This window comes from Oryzias melastigma, linkage group LG11 (assembly GCF_002922805.2).
Source record: "Oryzias melastigma strain HK-1 linkage group LG11, ASM292280v2, whole genome shotgun sequence".
Taxonomy (NCBI): domain Eukaryota; kingdom Metazoa; phylum Chordata; class Actinopteri; order Beloniformes; family Adrianichthyidae; genus Oryzias; species Oryzias melastigma.
Window position 1 is genome coordinate 12,581,097 of NC_050522.1, and position 25,757 is coordinate 12,606,853.

At 36.4% G+C, this 25,757-nt stretch overlaps 1 protein-coding gene across 1 annotated transcript; it reads left to right on the forward strand.

The window, feature by feature from the left end:
- On the forward strand, nucleotides 1-25,313 carry LOC112162694 (gamma-enolase). Its single transcript, XM_024298584.2, has 13 exons — nucleotides 1-347; nucleotides 11,748-11,833; nucleotides 12,160-12,255; nucleotides 13,280-13,338; nucleotides 14,480-14,549; nucleotides 16,224-16,357; nucleotides 17,712-17,803; nucleotides 17,895-18,025; nucleotides 18,455-18,652; nucleotides 19,518-19,719; nucleotides 21,624-21,732; nucleotides 22,449-22,507; nucleotides 24,451-25,313. The coding sequence occupies exons 2-13, from the start codon at nucleotides 11,749-11,751 to the stop codon at nucleotides 24,518-24,520; spliced, it is 1,305 nt and encodes a 434-aa protein (XP_024154352.1). The 5' UTR covers nucleotides 1-347; nucleotide 11,748; the 3' UTR covers nucleotides 24,521-25,313.
- The last annotated feature ends 444 nt before the right edge of the window (nucleotides 25,314-25,757 follow it).

Sequence of the window (25,757 nt, forward strand, 5' to 3'; positions counted from 1 at the left end):
TGCTGAACCCCACTGCAGCACTGGAGAAAGGCAGGGAGGCTCTGGGAGCTCGAGCCGGTCCTCCCTTCCTTCTGCCATCACCTCCGCAGCGGCGCTCCTGAGCTCCAGCCTTATTATTTTTTTTTCATCCAAACCTATTGTCCATCTTCTCTTTTTTAATTACCCTCCTCTTCCTCTCTCCATCTCCCCTCTGAGTCATCTCCCCTCCCCCCTCTCTGTCACACATCTCACTCCTCCTCCTCCCCTCTTGTTTTTCTCTCCTTTGCTTTGCTTCTCCAGTATTTTCCTGGTCGCTGTGAAGGCTGAACACACACATACACACACACACACACACCCACAGGCGGCAGGTAAGACAGGAAATCCTCTCCTCCTATATTCATCTTCTCCAGAATTTCTCTTGTGGTTTTTTTTTTCTCTATGGTTGGTTCTGATGCAGACAGGATGCAGGAGGATGCAGTCTGAGTGTGTGGCTGAGAGATGCTGTAGATGTTGCTGTCTCTGCATCATGAAGCGTCATGCATGTTGGAAAATGGCTGTCAAGAGCATTTATGAAGGTGAAAAGAGACATGAGAGCTGCATGTGTGTGCTTCCTCTGCAGATAAACTGTCTATCAGTTCTAAGTGTCAGTGTGGGGTGTGTAAGTGGCCGAGCTGAGAGAGATGAGTGCATCTTTGCAGCAATGTGTGATACAATGGTCTCTTTTGATGAGAGGTGTGTAAAAAGCATTCGTGTATGTAGAATGTGAGGCCAAAATAATATCGACGTGATATATGTGGTGAATTGGCAGTCTGGTTTGTGTGATTTTGTCAATGTTAGCCTGAATCATAAAGCATTTATCTCTATAGCAGTTTTATCGACATGCATTATAACCAGTTCAATAACGCTGATGCTCAGCTGAGAATGATCTGAAATAAATGGAGTGGTAATAAACTGTTCTGCCTCAAAGAATTAATAAGTTAAAGCATGGTGGTGGAGGAGTGATGATGTGGGCTTGCAGGATTTGGCCTCTTGCGGTTAATATGCAACTGCAAAATTCCTGTAATCTAGAGCTGCAACTAACTATTATCACATAATCTATGGATCATTTGATTTGTTAAGTAAATTATTTATTTAGCAGAATTTGGGGTTATTACCGTATTTCCTGGAGTATAAGTCGCTTCGGAGTATAAGTCACAAGAGCAAAAAATGTCTAATCAAGAAGAAGAAAACCATATATAAGTCACACTTTTAGGAGGAAAGTCTGACGTTTCAGAACAAATATAAGAAATCCAGCGAAGCTAAAAAGAAAAAAAAAATAAATGCTAGAATACTAATCTGTTGATCTGTACGAGAAAAATGTCAAAGTTTAAGAGGAAAAAAAAATTGATCCTCTGCCATGTTTGTTTTGGACGACACTTTTTCTGCTGCTGTCAATAGCAAATACAGATGCAGCGCCCTCTAGCAGTTGTTGGAGGAAACAACAACTAAAAGACACCAATGTTTACTGGGAAAATAACAAATATATAACCGTTTTGATATAAAAAAAATGTCTGAAAAAAACCTCAAACAAACATAAGTATAAGTATGAGTATAATTCGCACCCCTTGCTACACAATGAAAAAAACTGCAACTTATACTCTAGAAAATACGGTATATTAGTCTAGTATTTTAAGAAAGCGCTCCAAAAATAAGCCAACATAAAAAAATCCTTTACATTTTGTAGTTTTTTTCAATAATTTTTTTTAGGTTTCACAATGTATTTCTTTTTTACATAATCAACATATTCATGTCTATTTGGACAAACGCAATTGTTTGACAGCAAGAGGAAATTATATAATGTGTATCAAAAAACACAACTTTTTAAATAAGAATGCACAAAAATATTTGTCTTTTCTGAATCTTTACTGCTGGTATGGTAGGGAAACGGAGAAAAGTTACGTTCACATCAGGCATGTAATGCGAGAACAGGCATTTAGCCCATGATGTTCACACTGGACAAGCAGGGAGGGGCTTCTTTTTCTTTTCTTCTGTTTTCTAGATCATGTCTGCAGTTGTCTACAGTTGGAAGAGACTTGGTGTGAAACATCAATGTGGTGCAAATCTTTCTCCAGGCTTTTTCTTTCTCAGCTCTATTATGATATATGAGACTTTATGTAATTTAATGTCATCAAACCGCAATTAATTTCTTCTCCATGATCAATTTTCAAATGGTTGATATGAATTAAAGTGACTCCATCCACATGTCACTACCAAATCCGAATCCATAATTGATCAAAGTTCAACCTGGTTTAAATTGCAACATGCGTTCAATGGATGTTCTGTATGTAGATCCCCAAAATGTTCAGAGAAACTCTTGAACACGAGAGCTTTACAAAGACTTTTCATGGGAAGTGGTCACTTGAACACACTTTGCCAAGCCCTGTGTGGACTATCTGTAGTGATTTAGCTGTGCTCTTGAAAGGCTCTTCTGTATCAAAGTGCTGTCATCAAGGATCAATGTCCTCCATGTTATTATCTTACCATATTCTTGCAGCTTCTTATTTGTAAAACAAACTTGATTGCAGCAGGTAGAGCAGAGAAAATGAAAGAACCATCAGCCCTCCATGAGATCGACCTGAAATTGTTGTTATTTGGAACCAGTTGGTCTTGTTTTTCTGGTCTAAATGTCTGCTTTATCTTCTTGGGGTACATCTCTTTGTAATGGTATTGACTATAATACTAGAAAAAAAAAGCTTTTTTGTCATTTGTTTATACAGTGAGCTTTCTCTTGTATTGTGTGTTGAATTGAAAACACAAGCTAAGAAAAATTGTGAATTATCTTCTGCATCCATTAAAATAGGGTTCTTCTAGCAGGATAAATGAAGCTTTTCTTATGTCAGGGATTGTTAACTTGAAGGAATGTTGTGCTTTAAAATGATAGGTGTGTGGATACTAACTCTACACACTAACACATCCATCTTTGAACCCTACATCCTGTGAAGTTGTGGTCTTTCACACTAAAACATGGGAGTTTTTCTCGTATTTTTGCTCACATATCGGTCAGCGGAGTGATCCTGAGTGTGACCATAGTCCCTCAATTGTGTGAATGTCTGATCTCCATCGTTGGATTATTGTGTGATGTTTGCACTGATGTGTGCGAACATGCTTGTAAACTGAGGCTACGTGTGTTATGTGGACACAGAACTGACTCCACACATGTGAGAGACTGCTCCACATTCTGTGCGCTTTACATACCTTCTGTTTCCTGCCTTCCTCCTCTCTTCTCCAGCCGCTCGGTCATTTCATTATTTATCTTCATCTCTTCATCCCTGCCTCTCTCCATTCGCTCTCTGCTTTGTCCTTCATCACTCCCTCCCTCTCTCCTTCCTTTTGGCCATTCTCTGTGTCGCTATCTCTTTCCGTTTTGCCAAAGCCAAGTTTCATCATTCATTTCTAACGGCATCCATTTTTTTTTCTTATAAAAATGTGTTATTATCCAAATAAATGTTTAAAATAAATGGTAACTTTTTTCCATTAGAACTGTCTCTTTCGTTCTATTTCTTTGACACATTCTTACTTTATGCAAAAGCTGTAAATTAATCATGAAGTGACTAGTGTCCTGGAACAGGTAGAGTTTTTGTTCACATCAGACAAATTGATGATTAGTATAAGATCATGTTAATGTGTCAACATTTGGAACATTCAAGCATTAAACATTTCAATCCACTTGTCTATCTAATATAGTGTAGATAGGAGGCAAAGGCACATAAATGATAGTTAGACGTCCCAGCCAGTGTTTTTAGGGGGATTCCCGCCCAGAAAACAGAGACAATTTGTAGAGGTTTGGTTCACTCAAACATAATAGAAAACCAAACTTTACTGAAGGAGCAAAATTCACTTTGTTGTATTATGTAAAAAAATACCCCTAAATTAGACATGGAAAGCTCAGGATCGATGTTTAAAGACCCACAAAAAAATGTACTATATATATATATAATTATCTCTTTAAGCATTTTACTGATGGTGGAGAAAACAGAATTTGTGGATGTACCCATCCAGGTCCTGAAGCTGCAAAACAGCCTCTCATTATTACGCCACTACCACCACCTGAGTCTGACGTCCTGAAATGATGCATTAGCTCATGATTGATGTAATAAAGTGCACATCTTCCAGAAAGTTCTGCTTTTTCAGTCTGCTGGAGTGAAAAATGTTGGAGACGATTCAAATTTTTAAGTTAAATGTGAGCGAGTCTGCTTCTGTAAGACTTCCTCAATAAATCCTCGCTGTGGTATTAAATTAGTTTATGAAGCTCGATTTTTCCTGAAGCTTCTCCAATGTTCCAACTCTTCTATATTTGTGAATAATAGTTCTCTGGTTTCCATAAACGGCTGTAGAAGCCTTTTAGACTTAATCCTTAGAGAATCTGTATTTAGATTTTTTCAAAAGTTTTTTCTTTTACTTTTTTAAAGACATTTTTTTATGTGATTGCTTCACAAATTCATGAACTCTCAGTGTTTGGTGGTTAGACTGAAGTTAAAAAAGCTTTTTGTTGTTCTCAGCAGTAAACACAAGGCTGGGCACATGTGTAAGAAGTTCATCTTTTTTACCAAACGTCACATTTTTATGAATTATCTTTATTTGATGAAACTTTAGATATTCTGGTCACCTGCTTTTGTCACATCTGTTTAAAGTGATGATTTAACAGCAGTTTATACCTGTAAACTAATAATTCTCTGGTTTAAATGTGTTTCACTTCCATCTCCTCGTGCCTTTTCTGTTTTTGTCTGAAATGAAACACAGAATAAAATTGGGAGCATGATGTGGTTTTTTTTCAAATAATGGTCTCTAAAATAAGATTTGAAATTGGTATTTTATTGTGAAATGGAAATAGAATTTGTTTCACATTATTGAATTCAATTTCCACTTTTTCTACTTTCTTTTCCCGTTGTGGTGTGGATTCTGCTGTGCACTGCAGTTACAGATAGGTGTGGCATGATGCGTTCATGGTGTCCTCCCTCCCCACCCCTGCTGCTGCTGATCCTGCTGTTCAGCTTACGTAATGCTCAGCAACGTGCCCAAACAGCAGCGGGCCTGAGACACACATGGAGCCAGTGAGGGAGAGAAGACAGTCGTTCAGGAGAGCTGAGATAATGCCTCTGAGGTGCTGACAGATGAAGAAGAGAAGCTTTGTGATGATTCTGCAGAAAGCTGGAGACCTACTTTATCCTCTGTGTATTCTGTTGCATCTTTCAGCTTTAAAGTTTGCATACTCTGGTAGATAGAAGCACAAAAACATTTTTTTTTTACTTTCTTATTGTTTCTGTTTGGGCTCCCTCTGCAGTTCTGCAGGGTGGGGCTTCAAGAGAGTCCTAGCAAAGAAAATACAAACAGATAAAATTTGTATGCACCAGCAGAGACAACCACCCTCAAGTCAAATCCCCTCACTGCTGAGTCAGCAGTTGCTCCCCTCTGACGGCAGCACCTTGTATGAACACTTCAGACGCCTTCTGACGACCGCTTTAACCTTTGTTTGTGTTGTCGCTTCTCCACATTGGAGCCAGCAGTGGGTGACATCAGTCAGGGTGAAAAAAAGGTGGAAATGTCCCTGCATTTCCATAAAAGATTCTGGTCCTCCATGACAAAGCGCTGCTGAGCAAAGCAGCCAGAGGACAATATAAATAATGCGCTTCTTCTGCATCACATCATTGGTGGGATTTATGTTCCTAGGGGACATAAATAAATATGTATAGCTTGATATTTTCAGAGCTGCATTTGCATTCAGGCTCTGTCAGAGTGAACACCAAAGAAATAACAGATGAAAACAGCAGAAAAAGATCGTGTGCAGAGCAGAGATGGGAGTTGTTCAGCCATTCAGTGTTGTCTTCAGTCAATTCTGGCTTTTTCTAAACGGTAAAGAGAGACTGGCTTTTGTATTTGTGAATTTAAAAGGTACAATTTCTAGTGACATTCAAGTGCAGCTCTTCATGGATGCTTTTCTAAAACCAGTTGCTGTTTTTGTTGTTCATATTTAACTTTTTTAGTCTGTTTAAATTTAAATTTAAAACAGATGCCTTACAATTGTTGCAGACGTTTGCTAGAATTCCTGAGGGTGCATGTTATGCAAAACTTCCAAAGATGATCATGGTGGTCTTAGATGCTGCACTCCTAGTGTTTCAACTCAATCAGCTTTTTTTTTTTTTTTGCAGCATATTACTTGTTGAAGGGGTTGTTGATCTCAACTGTGTTCATGGGACTTTTGTGTCAGGGTTTGGCGGGTTGGTCTGGGCTCGTTACAGTGGTTGTCACTCTTGCTAGGGCGGCTGGAGTTCAACATCCCAACCTCACAGCTGTGAAGTAAACTCCAGTGCTGTCTCGGTCTGGGTGGACACTGTGGCAATGTTCCTGTAGCTGAGTTAGCTCCTGGTATGAATAGATTTCCAATATAGTGCTTCCTCACAGCAGAGACAAAGCCTGAAGTTTATTTTAGAAGTTAACCTTCATAAGTACTTTAGTGTGGGGTCATGGGGTGTATATGTTAAAGGTTTTTAATTTTAATTTCTGTGCCTATAAATAAATAAGGTTTAATTTGATAATTGTTGTTCCGAGTATCTTTTCAAGTTTATCAAACCATCAACATTTGTCTTTTTCTTCACCAGAATTACTGCGTCATGGACCCTGTACCTTTCTGTGTTTTTTTTTTTTAATATTTTTTTTTTCTAAACATGGAAAATGCCACCACACCTTTTTTTTGTTTTGTTTTCATGACTCATGACATTTGACTTCCACTTGTGTTGTGGCTGATGAGGTTTGGAGTGGGGTGAGACCTGAACCGGTTCATTTTCACACCATAAGTAAACTAAAGTGATCTATTCTGGGCTTGTTTCGAAGCGGACGAGAAGCAGTCTCGGTCTTTGTGTTAAGTCCAAACCGGATTTGGACCAACGTAGCACACATACTTTGGTCTGTTTTTAATTGAATCATGTACAGTAGGTGTATGAGCTTCATTAGGTTAGTTTCATTTCTGTTCAGTGTTGGGTTATATCTGGTGTGGTATCATAAAGAAAGATATAGGCATTAAAAACAAGACTTTTTTGCTTTGCGGGTTCAGTCAAATCACGTAGGCGCCCATACTCATGCATGTGCACGAACTCTTAACCTTAGATCACTATCGCAGAGTGATTTTCATCTGAGCAGAAGTAATTACATGATTTTCAATATGTTGCATTTTTCTGAGTGTCATGATTCCTGGGTAAAGTCTCACATGTCCCAGGAGTGGGTGGACCAAAGGCCAAGTATCCAGGATCATTATTTTATTCTTTAGTAATTTTTTTGTCCTCAAATTCCAAATTTTTCAGAAATTTTCAAGCATGTTTTTAGGATCTTCCTATTTTCATTTCCATTTTGTTACGTAAATCACAATTGAAAATAAAATAAAACTACTACAATGTATCATTTTGGTCTATCTTTTATGAGAAATCCTTTTTTATTGTGTATATTCTATCGGGTAAAAATTACCTGTCAAAAGTGATGGTGTCATTTTTTATAGCGAAAGTTTGCTCGGATTAAAGGGCAAAAAAGTCTTTTGAAAAAACTGTTTTGTTAAATCCTTGGACGTAGATTTCAGCTTGTAAGAGTGTGAACTAAGGTCTTTTCTTTGATTCTTCCTCCTGATGCCGGTGCATTAAAAACAAAAACAACCATGGTGGCCGATTTCTGCAAACTTCATCTTCCAAATTTAGCTCACAGATCTCTAAAGCTGAGATATTCTATAACAAATTTAGTCTTAACAGATTTTTAAACTCCATATCTTGATTGGATATTATTTAGTAAAGCATAATTTCATTTTAAGTAAATTTAAAAGGGAAAGGGGTCATTTATTTGCTCTTGTAAAGTGATGTGTCTTTAGAGATGTCTAATACTTTTAGACCTCCCATGGATTTTCATCTGAAAACACCAAACAGACCTTTTGTAATGTGCTATAATTATAACATGAACATTAATTAGGAAGCATTTGAGGATCCAAATCACCTTTATGGGTTATTTCGATCAGTCAATTTACAAAACAGTGAAATTTGACAACATACCACAAATCTTACCAAAAACTGGCAGTAACATCATTCATATCTACTCAATTCCTGTTACTTTTCTTTGTCTTTTGAAAAAAAAAAATCACAAAACATAGTACTTTCTCGGTATTTAAAATGTGGATTAATTTATGATATTGCTAAATGTATACAAACTATAGCTGTCAGGTAAAACACAAAACTAGATCTCTAGATTGTGGATCAGTGTTTTTAGCTTAAGTAGTCTTCATTAAGCCACAAATGCACAAATTTAAGTCAATTATGCTTTTGTGCTACTTTTATTTTGAAGGGTTTAAAAGGGAAATGCTTTCACTCTTTGTGGCATTGACGACTGTGTCAGAGCAGGTTAAAATTTGATGTTTTTGGTTCAAACACACAAATTCATTTATTGTGCTGCATTCATGGACCTAGTATGTGTGGGAAATTCTGCACCGATTTTCAAAAAGTGCCAGAAAATGTTTATTAGCAACATTTATAGTGATTGTGGTCTGAGTTTCTCAGCAGTCACTCTTGGGCTGGATGGGGTCCACTTGTCGACCATTTGAAAAAGCCTCACCATAAAGTATTCATACAGTGATGGGAGACCAGAACAACATAAAAGCCCCCCTCCCTTGTTAATATACTGCTGCGGTTACAATGCTGCATGTTTTGAATATCAATGGAAAGGAAAAAAGGGGAAACTGAGGAGGTCGACTTTAATCAAAGTGATATGTACTTAGGATAGAGCTTTCAGTTCATGCAAGTTAATAATGTCATGGTGCTGTGGAAATGAAACACTTCAAAGAGAATGAATTCGTTTTTAATCGAGGCAGTTCTGTCTGTCACATGAAGAGCAGCTTCTTTCATGTTGCACATAAAAGGTTTATATGGAAATTAAATGTAAAGTAAAAAGATGATTTAAAGCAAAAAAAAAAAAACTACAGAAGACAGGAGGTCCTATGTGACGCCTCGATCTTTCTGTTTGTTCTCTCTTTGGGCCTCAAAGAAAACTTTAATTTGATTAAGTTAAAGTCATTTTAGATAAACTAACAAATAACAATCATGTTTATTTAGCACATGTTCACCAAAGCTGGATTTTAGTTTATTTTATTTTGAAGTTTAATCTAAAGAGCAAAATGGATGTGAATAAGAAATAATGGATGCTTAAAATAACTGATGCATAAACAATTTGATGATCACTTTAAGAACGTTTGAGGAAATAAAAAATGAGCAGGAAACTTGTAGATATACAGCAATTTATAATATTTCAAGAAAAAGTTTTCAAAAGGTAATTTTTTAACTATCTTTTACACTTGAAACTATCCTCTACACAAAACATTTAAAATAGTGTAACAAAGATTTGACAAATTTGTGTCTTTACATTATACGTGCACAGCAGCCACCTCCTTTTACTTGTTGTTTTTTAACATTTTTGTTTATTAAGTTTGCTTAGGTTTTGGTAAATCCCATATAAATAGATTCTGATCAATAAAGTTCTTTATTTTTATCATTATGATTGGAAATACAAATTGAACAATTTATAATTCTGAGCTCCAAATCTACGACCACGCTGCCCATTTCTTTCTCCTACCAGGAAGTTGTTACTGTACAGCAAAAGACTCATTGAGTCCTGTCATAAAATGTTAAACTTTACATCAAAAACAAAGGTATTCACAACCTGGTATCAAAAACGTTTGGGATTTTCATTTATTTGTTTTTATAATTAGTCATTTTGATTTTATTAGACCAGCGACCTGTCCAGGATGTACTTACCTTCACCCAACAGTAATCCACACAATCCTGGGACCCCAGAATGGATATAGCAGCTTTAGAAAATGGATGGATAGATTCTTATTAGAGCTCAAATGTGTATATATTTAAGTTTTTTTTAATGGTTAGCAGGTTACGCATCAGTGCTCCAAACTTTTACTTCATCCTACCCAGCTACCACTATTGTGACATTGTTGAAGTGGGTGGACCAGTCAGATGAGATGGAAACTGTGTCATATCAGGAACTGTTTTTACAGATTAATTTATCTTTTTATTTTAATCTAAACTTATGAATCGGTCACTTGGTTGAGACTTGTTGTTTGGATGTAACATTTAACTGGCTTTATAATTAATCTGAGTTGATTCCAGCTAAAACTTCCAGATTCATAAAAAAAAGAATCAGCTTTGTAAATTCTCGCATTATGATTAAAGATAATGTCACAATGAAGTGACATTAAATCTGAGAGGTGCTTGTAATTCCTGATGATGGATTCACACATCTTTGTCTGTGGGGAAACTTATGATTATTAACACTAAAATGGTGTTATATTATGGTCTGTAAATGCTTGTGTTAAAGATATTTTTTCCTACTTCTGGTGCAGACTGGTGCATTGACCTATTTAGATTAGAGCTCTTGTGGTTGAGCTGAGTGTTGACTGGCGCCCAGAGACGCCTCCTTCCTGCATTAGTGCCGCAGGAGTTTCCGAGATGTCTCTTTAGGGAAATTAGGAGAAGCAAAAGTAAACAGCTTCAGTGGAAACTTCCAATCTTTGTCAAGGCTTACACACTCCCAGCACAAAAAAGAGATGGGATTTTACATGAACAACTCTTCTTTTCAGTTTGCACACGCTTTTGTCAGGAAGCAACAATTTATTATTTGTTTTTGCGTGTTTATACCACTTAATTATCTGGATTCCAGGACACAAGGATCACGAGGGAAATAATGTATTAACTGGGATGAAATCAACTCTGATATAGTTGGTTTCAATATTCTTAATTCAAGTGATAAATCCTACCTTTCATCTAATTGACATTTTTTTTTAAAGAAATAAAAAACAATTCACAGAATTAAAACATAGCTGGTGACTTTTCATATTCCTGAATGATCTTATGGTTGCAAAATTGTAAAATCTGTTCTTTAGGGCAACTGAATCTTATAGAAATGAAGAAAAAAAAATGCTTTGCTGCTCATCAAAGTAGAACAGAGCTAGTTAGGTGATCAGCATAATCCTTTCTACATCAGCTTTAGGGTCCAGAATCCAGAGTAGCTGAAACATGGAAAGATTTTTTGGGGGAAAAAAATCACATAAGAAGTTTCTTGTTTCTGATTCCACCTTCCTAACAAGGCCTCAGCTTTATGAATCACACTCTATTCACACTTTCACGCACCATTGGTGGCAGAGTGGCCATCCAAGATGCTAACGAGGCTACTGGAAGCAAAATGGGTTTCAGTGTTTTGCCCAAGCATACTGAAACACAGATGAACGGGTAGAGCGAGAGCCAAACCTGCAATCGAGGTTCCCTAATCTACCTCTGTGTCCTCGTTTTAAGAGACTGCTTAACAAGAGAAATTTATGGTTTTATCTGAAAATAGAAACAAATATTAGTTTGCAAACACGACTTGAATATAACCTGTTAGCAGTGATGCATTATTTAATTTTCCTCATTAGTTTTAGTCACTTTTTTCAGAACAAAATGAAAAAAAGAACAGGAGGACATTTATATATATTTTTTAAACAGATATATAAAATTTGCCTAGCTATTATTGTTCTAAATGTATAAATATGTAACATTCACACTGAGCATTTTAAATACCCAAAACAGTATTTGAAAGATGAACATGTTTTTAGCGATCTTTATGTATTTACATCTGCAATAATTGTACTGAAATTGTACTGAAGTCATATTTTTGGGGGGAATTTGATTTCACATATTTTTTTTCTTTTTGTCTCTCAGGATGTCGATCATCAGCATTGTTGCCAGGGAGATCCTGGACTCTCGGGGAAACCCCACAGTGGAAGTGGACCTTCGCACAGAAAAAGGTGACCTTCAGTAAAAGGGGAAAAAAAGCTGCATAATCTTCACTATCTGGGGCATTTGATGAAAGTCATCTTGTCAGAATGCTTTGAAAAAAAAATTCAACAGAATTAGTTCTGTAAATAATTATAAAAATAATAATAATCATTTCATTTTAAAATAATATATTAAATTGACAGTTTTAATATTGCATGCAGAATAAACCACTGAAATCATCCACAAAAAATAGAGAATACTGATTAAAATCTGCTGGTTTTGAGTTTAGCTAAATATTCTGCAAAAAGTTGAATCTTGATTTGACTGTTTTTTCATTTCGTTGTTTTATTTTTAGGTCTTTTCAGGGCCGCTGTGCCCAGTGGAGCATCTACGGGGATCTATGAGGCTTTGGAACTTCGAGATGGAGACAAAAGCCGCTACAGGGGCAAAGGTACATCAGCAAACAAAACCCAAACGCAACAGGATTTATAGGTGCAAAAACAAACCAATCTTGAGGTTTATCCTAACAAAGTTCATTCAGTTTTTACTCTCTCAAAGAGAAGCACTGACCATCTACTGCTTAAAAGAAACCAGTTCTATTACTATTATTTAATCAAAAACCTGTTATTTGTCGTCAGGTTACATTTATTTGAGGTAACTTCAAATATCACATAATGTTATAATTAGTACTTTGTAAAGAGAAAAAAAATGTTAATGTACTGGTAAATGGTGGACTGGGCAGCTCCACCAAACCTCATATTTCCTCAGCCTGATTCTAATAAGTGGTTCTTTTTTTTCCTGACTCAGGTTTTTTTAGGAGTTTTTCCTTACCGCGAGGGAGGGTCTAAGGACAGGGATGACCGTTCTTTATAGTCTGTTTAGTTTTTACCTATTGTGCATATTTTATGACTCCATCTGTGCATCTGTAAAAACTACAGGCATGAAGCCCAATGAGGCAAATTGAATTTGTGATATTGGGCTATATAAATAAAATTGAATTGAATTGAATTGAATTGAAAAGCTTTGGCAGCTAAAATTATTACATTTTTGCTTTTTAAAAATAATTTCATGTGTGTTTTTACAATTAAACAGTTTAATTTTATTTAACTTCCTGCTCAACCAAACGGTGGAGCACATCTTTAAAAACACAATTACCAGAAGTATTAATTGTGTGCATTACTCTCCCAAGGACATATGCAGCTGAAAAAGCTTTTTTTTAATCGATACGGTCCTGTTTGCGTAGTTATGGGTTACATTTTTACTTAATAAAGACTAACTTGCAACTTAATTTTATACATTGTTTTCATTAAACAAAAATCAGTTGACATTTTTTGAAAAACACATAAAAAATATCCAAAATATTATCATACTCCTCCATGAGGTATCAAACTTGGTATAGAGTTTTTTACACTCAAAGTGTTTTAATGTTGTGGTGGTTGTATAACCCGACTTCCTGATTTCTTTGTCTGTTTCAGGTGTTTTGAAGGCAGTTGGTCACATCAATGACACTTTGGCTCCAGCACTCATAGAATCTGTAAGTCACAAAATTATGTAAAAACTTAAAAAAAATTAAATTGATGAAAAGAAGTAGGAATTATAGGAAGTATAGTATACAAAAGTATGGGAATTCCCATGCTGAGAAATTTTATTTGAATCATGTCATTAAATATGTTTTTGCTTTTTTTTTTACAAGTTATTTATTATATCTTAAGGGTGTAGAGGATTGGCATAAAAGATAGAACGAAATGTCTAAAAAAAAGGGAAAGTCACACAAGAGTGGAGGAGTAGAACATGCATTTTAGGTAATAATTTTCTGTAAAATTAAAATATTATCACAAAGCAACTACAGGAAAAAATGCTCTAAACTTTGAAAGCCAAACTTTTTTTCAAGTTGTATCATTTCACTGCACAAATATGTGGAATTTTCTATAGTTATTTAATCATGAATATATGAAATGTGAAAGACATAACTTTTTCTGGGCTTCTTCTCTGTGCAAAAATTCGATGATTGATGTAAGATGAGTAGAATTAATTGTCTTTTTGAGAAAACAAAAAAAAAAAAGTTACGTGTGATTATTTCATAGAGTAGGAAAAGTTAGTCATGATATGAGGTTAAGGAAAATGTCCACTGTCACATTATTTGCCACTTCTGTTCAGTTTTGTCTCACATTAAACCCTCACAGTAGGACTGTAATATCTAGTAAACTCCTTAGAACATTTAAAGGGTTAGTCCTCTTAACAACCACAACCAGCATGTCAAAATGCCATGTTATCTTTGTAAACCTGTAACCAAGATAGCAACACATTTTTTTTAATCCAAAATGACTAATAACTTAGAATTGTTCAAAATGACTAAATCAGATTAAGCAGTAAAAATTATTGTTTGCTCTCCTCACACTGTGAAAAACAGCAAAATCTCTATTTTCACTAATGCCAGGCTTTTATTTTGAAAATTCCACAATTTCTTGTAGCTGTCTTGGTTTTTTGTGAAATGTTTGACATCTTTTTTGAAAGTTGCCACTTCTCTTGTTGTGCCTTATTTTGGTCGGAAGTTTTTATTTTTTTAGATTTGTTCAATTGCATGTCTGCATTTAAATTTTACATTTCTACTGTAAAATCCAATGTCCAAGGCCAGTTTACTTCAGCATAAGGAGGTAACTTTCCTGCGTCCTCAGGGCATCAGCGTGGTGGAGCAGGAGCAGCTGGACAACACGATGATTGAGATGGACGGCACAGAAAACAAATGTGAGTCGACACATTACAACAAGGACTAATGCTGAGTCATCAGTTTACCAGCTGGCTGCAAATCTCTGCAGTCGAGCTGCTCACACAGATAAGAAGAAAAAAAATGTTTTTACTAAAGGCTCATTTGTCACAGAGTGCTTTGGAGAGCATAAATACAGATGGAGACATGACAGATTACAGAGATTGTTTCACGACCATCGTAATCCTACAGCTTTAACAAACAAATGAGCTGCTGATTAATGCAGCTCTGTAAACACACGGACTAATTATTTCAGGCAGGGAGTAAACAGCCGTGAAAGTGATGTCATTTGGAGGAATTATTATGAGCTAAATTTAAGTTCAACTCCAATCATCTTTTGATCAATTGTAAAAGCATTTCGAGTGGTTGTTTAATTATGATTACGCTGCTTTTAGGGAAATACAAAAAAACCTCAGCATGTAGACGTACATGGATCTATGGGTCTGCATGAGGAGGGAGTTTGTGGCATAGCTTCTACCTCACCTCTACAAGGTTTTTCAAATGACATTCCTTTTTATTGAAGAAATACTCAGAAACACAGTTTTAATCAAAATTTTCTATATGTATCTATGAGAAAAATGCTACAAGAACACGTTAAAAACAACATAAAACAAAGATTTAGCATCTTAATAAGTTATTTGTCTATGTACTTTTATTTGTTTATAAATAAATAAATGTTTAAATTAAATTTTATTGTTTCACATTCTATTTTTGGTTTGTGATAAAGTTAATATTTCAAGTGTGAAAGGTGGGCATATTTTGGTCTAAAGTAAAAGTTTTTTGTGTTATTTTCATTGAAATATTTTAAATGAACATTTTCACACCATATTTATTTCAGAACAATATCAATTTCCAACACAAGCACTTTTAAAGGTAGAGTATGATTTAAAATAAAATGCTTTTTTCAGTAAACAATGTTGGGCCTAAAATAATTTGATGCAACTCGTCAAGGAAAAAACAGAAATTGTAAGAAACAATTTTCAATGGCTCTGTTTATTTAAAGTCCTCCTCTGATGAAAATCACGTTTTTAATGTTTTCTTGTGAAAGAGATTAAGTGTAATAAGTAATCATTTATTTTTTGCATTTTCAAGTATTTCTCCTTTTAAATCGCTGTCACTCAAGCTGTCACAGACAGACTCTGTTTGAATAAATGAGACTTCTTTACGTCACAACAGCTCTGCTGCACACTCACTAAACCCCACATCTGACCCGACTAGCGTGTCTAGTTCAGGTGCTGGAGAAGAAAAGATGACATTTAGAGGACATTTAGGTTGTGGGATTTTGGTTAAAAACATCAGAATATTTATTAAAACACTACTGGGAATATTTTTTTTTTTGTATTAAAAAAATTGTCATGCAATTTAACATTTAATCAAATGTTTGTTTTTCATCTAGTTGGAAGGTTTGTAGCTCAAGATAATGTCCATGCCAGTTCTCCTGAAATTTAAACTAATCAGTACACACATGCCTTCAAAAAAATCTGGGTTTTTTTGGGTTTTCATTTTGTTTCAAAAATGTAACTTTTATACTTCTTTTAAATTGTATTTTTTATTACACCTAACATGAAATGAGTGTGAAAGACGCCTGGGTTTAAATGGGTCAGACCCTTTGAAACCAATCGTTCTAATTTTTTGTCCTGCTGCTTCTTATCCAGCTAAATTTGGAGCCAACGCCATCCTGGGAGTGTCTCTGGCCATCTGTAAGGCCGGCGCAGCCGAGAAGGACATCCCTCTGTACCGCCACATAGCTGACCTGGCAGGAAACACAGAGCTGGTGCTGCCGGTTCCTGTAAGACTCAAAAATCATCACATCATTATGGGACGTGTTGTAAAAATGTGTCTTCCTTTAGGGGAGGGGTGTCAAACTCAATCGCACGAGAGGCCAAAATCCTAAACACACCTTAGGTCGGAGGCCGCGCAGGATAAAACATTTATTGAATACTAAAACAAAATGTTTAAACTTTAAGACTGCAACATTTATGTACTAGATACAGCATTGCCTGTGTTAATGCTATTGTGAATGCTGATAAATTTGGCAGCTGAAGATGTTAGTGGGCTGCACGGTGGCGCAAGTGGTTAGCGCTCTCGCCTCACAGCGAGAAGGCCCCGGTTCGAATCCCGGCTGGGACCTTTCTGTGTGGAGTTTGCATGTTCTCCCCGTGCATGCGTGGGTTTTCACCGGGGACTCCGGCTTCCTCCCACCGTCCAAAAACATGCTTCATAGGTTAATTGGTGACTCTAAATTGCCCCTAGGTGTGAATGTGAGAGTGAATGGATGTGTGATTGAGGCCCTGAGACAGACTGGCGACCTGTCCAGGGTGTACCCCGCCTTCGCCCTTCAGTGGCCGGGATAGGCTCCGGCACCCCCGCAACCCCGAACGGGATGAAGCGGTCAAGAAAATGGATGGATGAAGATGTTAGTGCTGATAGTTGAAGATGCTGAAATTGATAGAAAACGTTAAAGCTGATAGCAAGCTAAAATATTAGCTAAATGCCAAATTAGCCTAAAAAAACTAGAAAAGAAAGGTTAGCCAAACCAGCTATTTAGCTGAAAAAATAGCTAAACTTCAAGATATCCTAAAACACTGAAAAAGAGCCTGGATTAGCCAAAACAGCTAGAGAGTAAATACTAGCCTAGCTCCAAAACAGCCTAAAAAACTTAAAAAGAAAAGCCTAATTTAACCAAAACAGCTAGCATGTAGCTAAAGTTTTAGCTGAACTCCAAAATAGCCTAAACAATGAATGCCAAAATAGTCCAAAAAGCTAGCAGAATATCAATTTTCAAAGCTTAAAAATCTTTTTAACATAATTATGAATAATAAAAAAGCAAGAATATTATTCCAGAATAAATCAACTTCAGCCTTAAATAAGTTTCAATATTTTACTCTCCATAAAAATATATTTTGTCAAAAGTATACAACTTTAAAAAAAAAAAAAAAAAAATACAAGTTAGAAATGAGCGCAAGATAACATTGGACCGTTAATAACAATAAAATAAAATGGTCTGGAGGGCCGGATCTGGCCCCGCGGCCTTGACTTTGACACATGGGCTTTAGGGTCTCTAAAGACTTAGAACTGTTTATTCAGTGTAACAGTTTGATGATTTTTTACCTCAAATTTTTTTCTCTCTCTCCTCTTTTCAGGCTTTTAACGTGATTAACGGAGGATCTCACGCTGGAAACAAACTGGCAATGCAGGAGTTCATGGTTCTGCCTGTTGGGGCTGAATCCTTTAAGTAGGAAACATTTCTTTCATCAGCTACAGAAATAATGTACAACACGATTTGACAGTTTTTGTGAATTAAAATTTTTTTTCTTACTTGTCAGGGAGGCTCTGAGGATAGGATCTGAGCTGTACCACACGCTGAAGGGGGTCATTCAGGACAAATACGGTCAGGATGCCACAAATGTGGGAGATGAGGGAGGATTTGCCCCCAATATTCTGGAAAACAGTGAAGGTGAGAAAAAATGATGAGCTTTCAGGTTTTTCAGCCTATAAGCCATTCCAAACTTTACTCTTCCCCATCTAGAGACGGCTTCTACGCCTGAGGTGTCTCAGCCATTAATCTAACTTAAAATTATCACCTTATTTTTTACTTTTTTCCTTATTTTGTTGGGTTTTTTTTAGACATTTTGCTACTTTTTGCACATCCTGTTTTTTTATTCTTTGCACATGGGAGTTGCTGCTATTTTTTGTTGTATTTGTGCAGTGACAATAAAGCTTTTCTATTCTATTCTATTCTATTCTATTCTATTCTATTCTATTCTATTTTATTCTATTCTATTCTATTCTATTCTATTCTATTCTATTCTATTCTGTTCTATTCTGTTCTATGCTGTTCTATTCTATCCACATTTTCTTCTGTCCTCCGTTTCATTCGGACCAGCTCTGGATCTGCTGCAGACAGCCATAGAGAAGGCGGGCTTCACGGACAAAGTGGTGGTCGGGATGGACGTGGCGGCCTCCGAGTTTTACCGCGAAGGCAAATACGACCTGGACTTCAAATCCCCACCTGATCCACAGAGACACATCTCTGGAGAAGAGCTGGCAGACATCTACCAGAGCTTCGTCAACAACTACCCAGGTGCAACTTTTGTTCTTCTGTTGACAGTCAATTACATGAAGGGGAAAGTAAAAGCAACTACAGGAGGGTAAAGTACAGAAACCAAAAGTGATGAAACAGCCTTACTGTATTTTATTCTGCCCTCTATAAGAATTTCGAACGTTTTTTAACAAAAGTAAAACAAGTCTTTGTAGACTTTTTGACCAGAAATATCCTTTTAATTAATCTTGACTTAAGGTGTGTTCAGGTGTTCTATGGTGTTCTATTTCTTTTATGACCTTGTATGTTGAGTTTATTTATTTTTTACAGATCCATGGCAAGTAGGAAAGATTCAAAAAGATTTACAAACGCTTCTTGCAAACTGATTTTCAATATTAAAATAAATAATTCTAGACAAGAATTCAATCTTAAGATTATAAACCTTTTTTTCTTGACACAATATGGCCATTGTACAATATATTTTCTATTAAAACTAGAAAATATTCTAAAAGCTGTAGAACAGAACAAGAATTAATTATAATATCAATTTGTGATGACATTTAATGGATTTTTTTTGGGCCGATTTCTTGTAAAAATGAAAAATTACCATGGAAATGTACAAAAAGAGCAATTTAAGCAGAATTTATTTCTGTGCAGATTCTGGTTTCTGTCCCACAGCAGATTGTGATGGTTCACTTATATCAAAACAGATTTTCTTTTTAAAAAACAAAAAACTTTTAAAATCTTAGTGAATCTCAATATTTTTTCATAAACCTGTTTAAACTGGGGTGATTTATGATTTTTATTTTTTCAAATCAAGAATCTAAGCAGTATGCATGTTTTAATTTCTGTCTCGTAAAATGAGGAGATTCTTCAATGATTTTTATCTTTGCTTCTTTCATCTCAGTGGTGTCCATCGAGGATCCCTTTGACCAGGATGACTGGGAGGCCTGGTCCCGCCTCACAGCCCAGGTGGGGATCCAGGTAGTTGGAGATGACCTGACAGTGACAAACCCCAAGAGGATAGAAAGAGCTGCCGAGGAGCGAGCCTGCAACTGCCTGCTGCTAAAAGTCAACCAGATCGGATCGGTGACCGAGGGCATCCAGGCGTACGTCCACTTAAAGTCCCATCACTTCCTGCTCGTTAGCTCATATATACCACAAACAGATTGCTAAGTCTCACTTCTAGCATCAGTATTTACTGTCGTAAAGCCGTTTGTCTGCAACCTTACAGTCATGATGGAGAATAATTGTTAGAGGCTGGAGAGGAAACAGGCTGAGAGATAAAAAGCTGACGGCAGACTCTGGGATTTATGGCATGCATCCTTTTATAATCCGCCTGCATCATTAATCACAGATATTTAATTGCACAGCTGAAGAGTAATTGCAGGAAACCTGAGGAATCCGTGCAAGTCTTAATTTTCAGGTTGTTAACATGTCAGATGATCAGAGGCTACAGATGAATAACAATCTCCTTAATGCACTTGTCTAATGAAGAAGGTTATGAATGCAGCAGATCAGACTCACACAGCTTTGAGTTCACGTTTTCTTTCTCTAAAGAAAGAGTCGGAGTCCTTTGAAATTAGAATATTGCAAATCAAAACGAGTTAGTTGAGAGTGAAAAGAACAGAGAAGTGTGTTCGGTCTGCTTAGCTGTACTTCCTGGACAGACAGAACGTCGCCGCTCCTATCAGGTCATCTACTGCTGATCTGATCATGTTTGAATGATTGCAGCAGGAATCTGTGGCGCCTGAGCTGAATCTTCCTGGTCTGAGGTGACTATGACGGCAAAGCAGTTTGCCATCTCTCCATCTGTCGACGCTGTCTATCTCTTCCTATCTCTGTCCCCGGGCTGGAGGGTGATTTATAGATTTCATTACGCAGAGCGACTTTTATTAACCTGAAAGAATGCAAACAACTTTAATGAAGTTAGATTAGTAGCTTGTGAAGTCACTTCTTAGTAAAGTGTTTTATCGAAATGAACGGCTCTTTCAAACCTAACTTTTGCTTATTTGCATCATTTTGCTCGGTTAATGTCCACAGATGATGCAGATGTGAAAGTCTTGTCTCTCTCTGACTGTTGCACCATTTGCAAAGTGGATTAAAAATTAACGTTTTTTTTAGAAATGAGGCTTTTACGGGACTTGGAGTTTGGTTCAGTTTGGGGCCTTTTTTTATAGTTAATTTAAAACCATTAAGTAAATTATTCAAAACATGCAGGACTGCAAGAAGATGAACCTTGAAAATCAAGTTTTTTCTGCATGTGATGTTTCATTTTTTGTCTTTTTATATTGAATTTTATGACAAAATAGTTAGTAAAATCAACTCAGATGCTTTTAGTAGTGTCATGGTGCCTCTGTCAGTCTCCTCCCCCTCCCCTCTCCGTTTGGCTGCGGATCCTTCACAGCTGCGTCCACTCACCTCATCACCATGCCGGCCTTCTTAAGGAGCTCCCGGATCTTCATTCCTCGCCAGTCCGTTGCCCCTGATGGTGCATTATTGGTCGCCACGCAAAGATTATTTGTCTCGCCTCGTCAGGACCTTGTCTCACGCTCTCTCTACTCTCTCTCAGGAATTCCTCACCACGAGTGGTCGTCAGTCTCATCCTCTGCCTGGATCCCCAGTTTGGTCTTCGTCTGCGGTCACACCACGAGCCTCTGCCTCGGACCTCCACCCACGCTCTACCTCCCTTCTCCACATTAAATCCTTTTACCTGCCACGTTCGCCTCTAGTTGTGTTTCTTCCGGGTTCCAGCGTCTGGGTCGCTAAACGTTCTGTAGCCATGACAAGTAGAGCTAAATTAAATCAACATTAGCTTGTTTATTTCTGTGGAAATCTGTTAACTTCTTATTAAATGCCACAAATAATCTTGTCTTGTGAGTCTTTTCGTTATATTAAGTTCTTGCGGATTTTCAAATGTAAACATAAAATGTGCCTCACATGGAGGTGTGCAATCCTACCAAAAAAGGGGATCATTTTGTGATACTAACTTCTAATATTTTGTGTTTTTTAGATGTAAGCTGGCTCAGGCAAACGGTTGGGGGGTGATGGTCAGCCATCGCTCTGGGGAGACAGAGGACACTTTCATCGCTGACCTGGTAGTGGGACTGTGCACTGGACAGGTACACAAATAAAAAATAACATTCAGGAAACAAATTTGGTTTGGATAAGACTGGAACATTTGCATGTATGGTGTTGTTTTAGAGGCATTTAAACCTCATTAGGCAGATTTTTATTTAGTTTTAATGAAGTCGAAGAAGTATAAGTCAACTTTGATGAATCTTGGTAAAAGATAATTGGCTCTGCCTTAAGACAAGAATTTAAATATATGCAGTAAATGCCTTGTGAATGCAAATGGAGCTCAGCGTAATTTTGGCTCATAATTTTATTCTTTTCTCCTGCAAAATTAATTCTTTTACAGTTTGGACTGAAAAATCATTTTACATTTCTGTCAAAGTTGTGTCTCTATCTAGTTGCTGCTCAATTAGATAAAAATTATTGTTTTACTCAAGTGTAATTTCCTTTTTTTAAAGAGTTTTTGTAGAGTTTGAGTAAAACTGTCAAATATTTTTTACAACCCATGTGAAAACAGTCACACTGCGTTTAATAAAAGAGGTTTTATTACAAAACATGAAACATTATGTTTCCTAATAAAACTATTATTTATACATTTTTAAAGAAAATAAAGCTACTTAAGTCTGGAATAAAATAATTAATAACGTTTTAAGCTAATTTAAATAGAAAATGGTGACAAATGTTTTTAACAACTTTGTTCTCAACTAAAGCTTCATCCTACTTTTTATTCCCTTGTTTTAATTCCTGGTAATCTGTGTCACAGATTAAGACTGGCGCCCCCTGCAGATCTGAGCGACTGGCCAAGTATAACCAGCTCATGAGGTGAGTGTTACATCACCACTGCAGGATTTCTGTTTGTGTGACCATAGGAGCCACAGCAGTGCTTGTTTTTTGTGTCAAAATTTTAAGAACACTAAGAAAATGCTCTGAAACCTTAAGATTTTTGTTTAACTCTTTTAACTTTTTTTTTTAAGTGACTTGAATCTTTAAGATCAGCTGCAGTGTTGGTGTTAGGAGCCTGAGAAATAACTGAGGCGACAGCAGAAATGCTCTCACACCATGTGTCTTAGCCAGTCAGCTGCTGGGTGGAGGTGGAGGGGCCGGCCGATGGTGTAATCCCATCGGACCAATCAGGAGACGCAGCAAGTAGGGAGACTTAGAAAGGCTTTAACAAGCGAAGCTTATTGATCAAACCGTTAAGGAATATGTGAAACTATTGCAGAGCGTTTGAACGCCTTTACATCAATGTCACGTTGCTGTTTAACATAAGCATTTTGAAATATTAAACTGATGAAAATCTGTAAAATCTGATTTTTTTCTGACTGTGTGGTTTGCTTGGATTAGGAGCTCAGGTCTTTGTTTGTCTACATTCTCCTCCCTTTACTGGCTCTCATTGTCCCTTCTCTTTAAGTAGCTTTAGGTTTATTTGATCAGCTTACAGCTCACTGTACGCTCTTCACTGCATGAAGATTTCACTCAAAGCCGTGTGGTGAAATGCACAAAAAAGTGATAAACAAAGACTTAATTATGTAAAAGAATAGAAGGAATGAGGTCAGAATTGATCATTTCAAACCTTCTGACATTTATTTAAAATGCGTGTCACTTTTATGTAATGGAAAAAAAACAGGAGAAACAAGTTTTTCTTGTTTAAAGTTGTTGATCCACTAAAGGTCACCTGTTTACAGAGATGATGCTTTAAACCTCTCAAACCAAAGAGGGCAAGTGAGCAGCAACAAAAACTGTATTTGTTATACAAACTTTTTATTTAATGTCTGAACTTATATGAAATTATTTTTAATCTGTAAGGGCCACAAACAAATCACAGTGAGTGTTGTTCTGCTGGACTGACCAAAATGACTCCAAGAAAACAATAAGGAAGTCAGGAAGTAAGCGGGATGGCATGATGGCAGGACTCACCTGATCTGACATAGTTTGAAAAAAATGAATCAAATTAAAAAAAAAAAAAATTAAGGTCAGAGTTTAAGATCTAATACAAAGAAAAAGACTTCTGAATAAAAATGGATTCATGGAGTTCAAAGAAAAAAATGTGACAAATTTGGCATTTTAATATAAAAAAACTAATTAACCAAAAAATGTCCATATTATAATCTTTTAGGTTTAATGATCCCTTTACAGAGATCTTGTGAATAAAAAAAAAAAAAGTCATTTTTGGATTTAATAAAATGAAAATGAAAATCATAATTTCTAATTTAAAAACCTCCTGACAAACGTCGTCTTATCAAATCAAATCAAATCAAATAGTTAAATTAAATTAAATTAAATCCAATCAAATCCATCTTTATTTTTCAACAAGCGTCGCTCAAAGTGCTTCACATTACAACATTTCCAAATCTAAAAGCCAAAGAGAAAGACAAAAATAATAATCTTAAAAAAATGTTTGTTAAATAAAAAAAGCACATGATGCAATAAAACTATACAAAAAATGTAAAAAAAAGCAAAGTTTTTGGTTTTAGCATTTTTTGAATCTACCTCATTTGTTTTACTTAAACATATAAAAAGAGTGCCTGATAAAGTTTTCTAAAAAAAAGAAAAAAAAACATCATAATGTCACCTTAAGCCAGAAACTATGAGGATTTAACACAAAGCAGAGCACAGAATTCAAATACAATTGCAGTATTAAGGTATTTGTAATTCAGCAAGAACTTTACCAGCAAACTGTTTTATGTCACCAATTTATTTTTCTTTTTTGTAAAATGAATAAACAGATGCTAAAACTGTTCATCCTCTCCTCTCCTCCTCTACAGGATTGAAGAGGAGCTGGGCGACCAGGCTCGCTTCGCCGGACATAACTTCAGGAACCCCAGCGCTCTGTGAAGCTGACAGACGAATGCCTCACGCACGCATGCACACAAGCGCACACACAAACTGATGTAAACAACAACCGAGAAATGAGCCATGTACAAAGAAAGATCTCACAAATTCAGGAAAAAAAGAGCCAAGCCACATTAACCAACCAATTATGCACTGGACTGAAGGGAGGGAGGTGATTCTATATGCACCCACATTTATAGAGTAGGCGGATGAAACACCTGACAATAAATATAATGTATTTATAAGCCAGACGTGCACTGTTACTGTAGAAGTAGTTCATGTACAGTTAAACCTGCCAAATGAAGAATTTTGTTGTAAAAACAGAAGCGAGCAGAGAAGCTGTAGAATAAAGAGAAGCATGCAAGCGAAGGAGAAAACACCAAACAAAAACAGTGCAGATTCAGGGACCGAGCGCACACAACTGCAACACAACACAACAGGAACACACACCTGCACTCCAATCACCTTCACTCACTCACTCCCAGTCTCCTTTTTCTTCTCGTCGTCTGTTTCTCAGTTTCACTTCTTCTTCCCTTTTCCCCTCGTCTCAATGTGATCCTGATTATTTGTCCTCCATGCTTGAAGACCTGCCTGTCTTGAAGAAGTAGAAATGACTTAAACCTGAGTCCCTGTGTCCCTTAACCCCCCCAGAGAACTTCCCTCATGAGTGTCCATAGAATAGATGTGTTGAAAAAGAAGGGAAATAAAATCAAACATTAAAAGAATGCCTGCCATTTAAATTAAACTGAAAATATGTGAAATAAAAAGATATTCATTTACAATTTCAGTCACTGACCGAAGAGTTGTGTATTATTTCTGCTTCTTGAATTTCTTTCCCATTTGAAATGTTGCTACAATGACGTTATTGTAAATTATGCAAATAATGCATGACAGAATAATACATTACTAAATGGATCCCAGCTTCACATTTAAGGGGAAAAAATAACAGTATTGCTAAAACTGATTCTCAACAATTAAAATAAATTCAGTCACATTGTGTATTTTCTGCAGTGCAAAAAGGTCAAGCATGGTCAAACGTTGGATAAAAAAGTATTTTAGAGCTCAAAAGATCTAAAAAAGATTATAGCACAACCATAATTTGGAATTCACAGAATTTGAATGTATGTACCCAAATCAGCTGCATACTCACCTGGACATGGATTATAAACTGCATAGAAGGAATGCATAGATGTAAAGTAGTAAACATGGCAGCAGAGCACAAAGACGCTCCAACTGCATA

Excerpts from the sequence above, each read along its gene's own strand:
- LOC112162694 (XM_024298584.2), top strand. The coding sequence starts at position 11,749 with ATGTCGATCATCAGCATTGTTGCCAGGGAGATCCTGGACTCTCGGGGA. Across the intron at positions 14,550-16,223 it reads GGACGGCACAGAAAACAAAT|CTAAATTTGGAGCCAACGCC; the intron begins GTGAGTCGACAC and ends CTTCTTATCCAG. Across the intron at positions 21,733-22,448 it reads TGGGACTGTGCACTGGACAG|ATTAAGACTGGCGCCCCCTG; the intron begins GTACACAAATAA and ends TCTGTGTCACAG.